The sequence below is a fragment of the Malaclemys terrapin genome, chromosome 4 (assembly GCF_027887155.1).
Source record: "Malaclemys terrapin pileata isolate rMalTer1 chromosome 4, rMalTer1.hap1, whole genome shotgun sequence".
Lineage (NCBI taxonomy): Eukaryota > Metazoa > Chordata > Testudines > Emydidae > Malaclemys > Malaclemys terrapin.
In genome coordinates, this window is record NC_071508.1 from 4,293,085 (window position 1) to 4,300,795 (window position 7,711).

The 7,711-nt window shown below is 50.1% G+C and overlaps 1 protein-coding gene across 3 annotated transcripts in view; it reads right to left on the minus strand.

Moving 5' to 3' along the window:
- The window catches only part of LOC128836845 (integrin alpha-D-like), a 29,999-nt gene extending 24,422 nt beyond the window's left edge, over window positions 1–5,577 (minus strand). For 2 of the 3 annotated variants that reach the window (XM_054027511.1, XM_054027510.1), the window contains exon 1: window positions 5,210–5,577. In XM_054027511.1, the coding sequence (XP_053883486.1) occupies window positions 5,210–5,246 (37 nt within the window). In that variant the 5' untranslated portion in view covers window positions 5,247–5,577. Of the gene's footprint in view, window positions 1–1,939; window positions 2,973–5,209 lie in introns of those variants that run through there. The other variant, XM_054027512.1, reaches the window with a different exon arrangement.
- Between the last annotated feature and the right edge of the window lie 2,134 nt (window positions 5,578–7,711).

Below are 7,711 nucleotides of genomic sequence, written 5' to 3' on the forward strand. Positions count from 1 at the left end.
CCTGAGGCCAGGCATTAACATTCCTCAAATTCGTCAGTATCCCATCCCCCGAAAAGCTCTGTTTGGCCTCTGAAGTCTTATCACCACATTCCTGCGGTTGGAAGTGCTGGTTCACACCAAGTCTCCTTTCAATACTCCCATTCTGCCAGTCAAAAAACCTGACAAACTAAAAAAAACAACCCTGGAATACCGATTTGTCCAGAACTTACGTGCAGTAAATAAGGTTGTTCAAGCTAAAGACAATGTGGTACCTAACCCCCACACAATCCTGACTGCCATTCCAGCAGGTACTGCTTGTTATTCGGTAATAAACTTATGTAATGCTTTTTTTAATATTCCTCTAAATAAAAACAGCTAAAATATCTTTGCATTTACATAAACGGACCCAAAAACTAAAAAAGCAAAACAACTAACCTGGACTCGGCTACTGCAAAAATATGTAACATGCAAAATGGACACTATTCCCTTGTTAAATTGTCTTCAAGTAATGCATCATCCAAAAAAACCTCAGCCAGATCTTTCAGATGTGCCCATTCCAAATGCTAAACTGGAGCTGTATACAAATGGCTCGGCACGGGTCATGGAGGGCCAGCGGGTATCTGGGTTTGCAGTAACTAAGTTTAATGGATTACAGTCTGCTCCCCTGGAACCTTCCACCTCAGCCCAGGTGGCAGAATTAATAACCCTCACCCAAGCATGTAAGCTGGCAGCAGGTCAGTCTGTAAATATATATACTGACTCAAAATTTTTCTTTGGCGTTTGCCACGCCACAGGCCAACTCTGGGCAAAGTGTGGGTTTATTACCTCCAGTGGCACTAAAATAGCACATGGGCCCTTAATCCTAAAATTATTAAAAGCCATACACCTGCCATCCGAAATTGCCATCATCCATGTTCGGGCCCATCAGAAGGGAAACAATCCCACCATCCGTGGGAACCGGCTGGCTGATTCAGCTTTAAAAGCAGCCTCCCTACAGCCTTATATTACCAACCAGATGGTTCTCACATCCTCCACCCCACCAACTCCAGTCCCACCCCCTTTGACCCCTAAGCCATTAAAGGTCAAGCGTTGAAAAAGCATGGGGGCCGCCAAAATGCCAAAAGGGAAATGACAACTACCTAATGGAAAAAAAGCCCTGCCCCGAGCTGCTCTGCGACCTGCCCTATTTAAGCTACACACAAAAAAACACACGGTAAAGCAAAAGCCATGGCAGCTACTGTAAATAAACTTTAATATGCCCCTAAAGTATTCCAGAAAGCCAAACAAGTCCTTCCTACTTTTGACATCTGTGCAAAATTCAATCCAAGGGGGGAACCTAAAGGCCCCCCCGAAGCCAGGTTATGGGCATACACACCCTTCAAGCAACTTCAAATTAACTACTCAAAAATGCCTAAGTACCAAGGCTACAAGTACCTTCTTGTAATTGTATGCCAACTAACTGGCTGGACCAAAGCATTCCCAACTAAACAAGCAACTGCCTTAAATGTAAAAAAAAAACTTATTAAACCATGTCATCCCTAGGTTTGGCCCTCCTAGGTCTATTAACTCTAATCAAGGAACTCATTTAACCCCCAGGTTATTCAACGCATTGTTAAGGCCCTAGGTATTACCTGGCTTCTACATACCCCTTGGAGACCACCATCTTCTGGACAAGTAAAAAAAAATAAACCAAACTCTAAAGCTTAAGCTCTCCGAAGACTGGGTTAAAGTGGCTTCAGGCTCTACCTTCGGCCCTCTTGGCAGTTCGAACTGCCCTTAGGGGCCGGCTCCGTGTCTCACCCTTTAAACTTTTATTTAGCAGGCCATACACCGGATTTGCTGATCCAGGATCTGTAACCGATTTAGCCACTTGGGGTGACGAGGAGCTAACCAGATATGTTGTTTCCCTCCAAACCACTCAAATCTCTCCACAGGTATGCAGTTCAGTTTCAGTCCCTACCTGCTGATGTACCTGCTCACCGAATCAAGCCAAAAAACTGGGTCTATATAAAAAAGTCAAAACATGAGCCTCTCCAACCTCGGTGAGCGGGCCCCTTCCAAGTCCTTCTTACCTCTCACACTGCCATTCAAGTAAAAAAGCAAAACACTTAAATACATCACACCCAAGTCAAGCTAGCCCTTAGAACGGGGCCAGAAGCAGACAACTTCGAACCTCAAGGAAGCACCACCAGCTCTTCCCACCGCGACCCGGAAAAGCCAGAAGCAGACAATACCTGGAAAGCTGAACCTCTCAAAAAACTAAAGCTTCTGTTCCGGCAAACAAAGTCCTAAGACTTTATAACTATGGGTTCTCAGACGGTGCTGCAGTGGCTATTACTTTTGGATCTGCCCCTTGTACAAGCTAACCCGCACCCAGCCGCTAAACCTCTTCAGCGAATGGCTACCTTGGGACACTTGTCTAATTGTTAGGGGGGGCTTGTGCTCGCATCAAAAAAAAATTTTGTTTCTATGTTAATCATTCCGGCTTAATTAAGCAGAATTTACAAGCCATTAAAAATGCTGCTGTTATTTTCCATGCTGTATCTCTTAATCACACCTTTAGTTTTAAGGACCTTCTCACAGACCTTGGGTCATGGTTCACGGGGCTCTTCTGAAAAATTATCAAGTAATTTTTTTTTTTCTTTCTATGTGTTATTTAAGTAATGTTTCAATATGCAAAATGTTTATGTAGTGCTGTTACTAAGGGCTCTGCCGTCCATAAAAAAAACACAGTATCTTTCCCTCCAGCTTAATCGCAAATTGCATAACGGGCCTGACAATTTGGGTTTGTCAGGCCCGAAGGGGGGACTGTGACAGTCAGCAGCAACCCCCCCCCTTAATAGCTAACAGCCGTTATGGCAGCCAGCGGCCATTAGGGGGAAGCAGACACCTCAAATACACAGTAGCCTGAACTTTTCAACTGTCTTCCCTTTCAAGGCCTTAAGGTAGTTGGAGCTGGTCCCAAACTGGTTTTCACTGACCAGATAGCCAGGGCCAGCTCTAACTTTTTTGCTGCCCCAAGCAGCAAAAAAAAGTGCCGCCCCACCGAGCCCCCCCCCCCCCCCCCCTTCTGCCGAGCAGCACGCCGCTGGAACCCCCCCCCCGAGCACCGCGCCCCCGCCAAGCACCGCGCCACCGGAAACACACACACCCCCCGAGCGCTGCGCGCCGCACCGTCAGAGCGCCCCCCGCCGAGCGCCGCATCGTCGGAGCGCCCCCCGCCCGCGGAATGCCGCGCCGCTCTGCCCCCCCGCCACCCCAACATTGGCCGCCCCTTACCAGGTGCCGCCCCAAGCATGTGCTTGGTTGCCTGGTGCCTGGAGCCGGCCCTGCAGATAGCAGAAGCATAGGTCTGGCAACCACCAATCAAGTGTTAACATGGCAAGGGCCTTTGTGGGAATGTGTATAAAAAAAATCTGTAAAATGCGTGTAAAACAAAGTTTTTTGTACCAAGGTGCAAATCTCTCCTTTCTTCTGCAAAATAAAGCAACCTTTCCTTATCCCTGTCCGGCTGTTATTGGCTCTCAGCTAGGCGGACCCAATATTTCGGTAACACTATCATGAAATATTTGTTCCTTATCACTATCAGGCAGGTTTTCTAATCTTCTAATCATTCTCATGCCTCTTCTCTGACCATTCTCCAATGTATCAACATCCTTCATGAAGTGTGGGCACCAGAACTGGACACAGGATTCCAGCAGCACTCGCACCACTGGCAAATACAGAGGGAGTAGGCCCTCTTTACTCCTACTTGAGTTTCCCTCACTCATGCATCCAAGGGTTGGCCACAGCATTGCACTGGGAGCTCCTGGGCCCAAGCAGTTCTCGGTCTCTCTATCGAGTCTATCAATGAGTGCAGGGTGGCCTGGTAAGCTTGTGCCATGGGAGCCAGAGCTGAGACCCACCAAACTCATGTCATACAAGAAAGACCCAACAGCCAATTGGTGAATCCCTAATGCACAGCGTAGCCAACTCCCCCTATGCACAGCTCTCCTCCCTTCTGCCCTCTCCATCCCTGCAAGCCCAGGCCTGGGAAGAAGAATCCCCTTAGAGCGGCCCCCACCAACCCTGAGACATGGTAAAGACCCTGCAGAGCTGTAGGAGGAGCAGATATGGGGCACAGTGGGTGCAGAATTATGGGGCAGGTGGGTGGGGCTGGGGGGTAAAGGGGAAAGACAGGGACTGAGATGGTTCTAGGAGGGTGGGAGAAGCTGAGCTTGCCTCCCCCATTCTTCCCTTTTCAGACCCCATCTCCCAGTCTGTCCCCCCTTCCCAGTCCATCCCCCTCACTCTCAGCCACCCCAAAGTCAGCCCCCCTCCATTCCCTGATGGGTCCAGGCCTCACAGACAAAAGAGACGTGACATTGAAGCAGGAGGAAGCATCTGTGGTTTTACAGCAGGTTTGCGCAATTGCAAACACTGCATCCACTTCACACCTGCCGGACCCTCCCCCACATCCTACCGAGCACACACACCACAGAGAAGGGGAGTCCCACTGTGACCCACTCCCATCCCAGAGAGTCTGGGGGAAAAGAACACAGAGGGAACGGAACCCAGGAGTCCTGATTATCAGCCCCCCACCCAGACCGGCTCCAGGCACCAGCCGACCAAGCACATGCTTGGGGCGGCACCTGGTAAGGGGCGGCCAATCTTGGGGTGGCAGGGGGGCGCTCAGGGTTTTTTGGGTTTTTTTTTTTTTGGTTCGGTCAGGCGGTGCTGGGGGTGTGGTGGGTTGTTTTAGTTTCGGCGGCGGGGCACTCGGCCGCGCGGCACTCAGCGGGGTGTGTGTGGCAATGGGGCGCTCAGCGGGGGGGTTTGTCAGCATGGCGCTCCGCGGGGGGGCAGGGGAGGGCGGCAGTGCAGCGCTCGGCGGGGGGGGGGGGGGGTGTTCAGCGGCACGGCGCTCGACGGGGCGGTGGGGTGTTCAGCGGCACGGCAGCTTTTTTTTTTTGCTTGGGCTGGGGAGGGAGTTAGAGCCGGCTCTGCCCCCCACCCTCTCAGGCACTACAGCCCCATTCCTCTCCCAAATCTGTGGAGAGAACCTAGGAGTCTTGATACACAGGGCCCTTGCTGTAACCCACCAGACCCCTCCCCAGAGCCAACCAGGAATAGGACCCAGGAGTCCTGACTCCTGACTGTCCAGCTGTTCCCATCCGCCTGCCAGGGGGTACTCACTGGGCACCTATGTGGAGGATCCCAGCTTTTCCCAGTCCCTTTGGCTGGCACTTACCTGCGCACAGGTAGAGGAGCAGAGGCAGGGGGTCCATCCTTTGCTGGGTGAGGGGTGTGTGTGGAGCGGGGAGTGAGAGGTTCAAGGACGCTGCCTGGAGAGGAGGGTTCAGAGGAAAGAGAAGTGATACCGAAAAGAGAGAAACACTGACCAGAGGAAGGAGTGTGTTAGGAGGAGGCGGCAGAAAGAAAGAAAGCAACTGTGAGACAGACACACAACTAGTCAGACACACTCTAGCAGTGCCTGCTCTCAGCCCCTCCACAAATGCTGTCAGAGACCAATTGAAGTGCAGCACCCGTGTCTTTTTATTGTTTGTGTCTGTTCTCACCACCTATTATTTACAGATATTTACAGAGACCAACACTCTGGGCGACTACTAACTTCCCAGCCAGCAGGGATCTAGAGCCCACACTCCTCCCTTTCCTGTCTCCCCCTGCTTCCCATCTCTTAGCCAGCTTTATAAGGCAGGCTGGCTACTCAGGCCTGCAACTGGATCCACTCTGTTAATTAGGTGTGGCCCCTCCGCCAGCCCAACTAATAGCCTTCTTCCTCTGGAACAGCGCTAACAGGGGCCTGGCTTGTTTCTCCTAGGCAGCACCCTGTTACACACACACACACACACACACACACACACACCACACCACACCAAGAGACAAAAAACACACACAAAAACACAGACCAACCAACATACCTACACTGAAACACACACACAACTACACAGATGCACACAACTACACTGAGATATACACACACATCTCTATATTGAGTGAGAGAGAGACGCACACACAAGGCAAACATACACACACACAGAGAGGCATGCAACTAACAGACACAAAAACACTAGATACACAGAGACAACTAGACAGAGAAATACCCCTACACTGAGAGAGAGACACACAACTACACAGAGATAGACAGACACATGCACAATTAGACAGAGACACACAACTGTAGTGAGACACACACACACAGCTAAACACACAGACACATATACACAACTACACTGAGCCAGAGCTAGACACATAACAATACTGAGACACACAAATCACACACACAAAACACTGTCACCCAAAAACATGCACAGTTAGACACCATCATAATCGTACACACAATATGACAGAAACAACCAGACACAGATAGTCACAACCACACACACTCCTGCACTGACACAACCACACACACTTTTCTTACACCCAGTGACGACCACTGGACAAACATTCCCTCCCAGCCATTCCTGAAGAAGCAAACCTTTCTGGGCCGGTGCCTCCCCTTTGGCTGTGTGAGCCGCTCGGTGTGAGAAAGCCAGAGGGCTCCCACCTGATCTGCACCAGTGGGGAGCTCGTACCTGAGCCCCTTAGCAGCTGCACCCTGTTGCAACTCACAGGAGTGGATCAGGGCTCTGCTAGGTCATGGCCATGATGGAGGAAACTCGGGGGGGCAGGGTGGGTTTCAACAGCACACTGGGTTTCACTTCTTCTAAGTTGCGTTGTTGGGTGACGGCTAACCAGCCCCTGTGGTCCACTCTCCCAGTGGCTGCATCTCAGCGCCGGTCAAGTGATCACTGTATAAACAGTCCCCGCGCCCCATCCCAGATGTGGTTGATTCCCATTCACTCTGCGGTCCAGAGGAACATAGAACCATAGGGTTAGCAGGGACCACAACGGCCATCTAGTCTAACCCCCCTGAAAAGATGCAAGATTTGTTGTGTCTAAACCATCTAGGACAGATGGCTGTTCAGCCTCCTTTTGAAAAACTCCAGTGAAGGAGCTCCCATGGCCTCCGTAGGCAGGGCTATTCCATTGTCCCACTGTTCTTACAGTTAGGAAGTTTTTCCTGAGATTTAATCTAAACCTACTGTGCTGTAGTTTGAACCCATTGCCTCTTGTCCTGCCCTCTGTGGCAAGAGAGAACAACTTTTCTCCATATTTTTTATGGCAGCCTTTCAAGTATTTGAAGACTGTCATCATGTCCCCCCTTAATCTCCTCTTCTCCAAGCTTAAACATACCCAGTTCCTTCAGCCTTTGCTCATATAACTTGCATTGCACCCCTTATATCATCTTTCTTGCTAGTCTCTGGATCCTTTCCAGTTTCTCTACATCCATTCTATACAGCAGTGACCAATATTGGACGCAGTTCTCCAGCTGAGGCCTAATCAGCGCTGAGTAGAGTGGTACTATCACTGCCTGTGACTTGCATGCTATACCACTATCAATGCAACCTCAAATAGCATTTGCTTTTTTTGCAACAGCATCACTTTGCCGACTCATGTTGAGGTTGTGATCCACCGCAACTCCCAGATCCTTCTCAGCAGTGCTGCTGCCAAGCCAGTTATCCCCCATTCTGTATTTGTGCATTTGGCTTTTTTTTCCTATGTGTAGCACCTTATATTTGTCTTTGTTGAATTTCATTTGGTTGTCTATAGCCCAGTTCTCCAATTTATCAAGATCCCTCTGAATTTTAGCTCTACCCTTCGAAGTATTGGCATCTTCCGACCCCAAGCT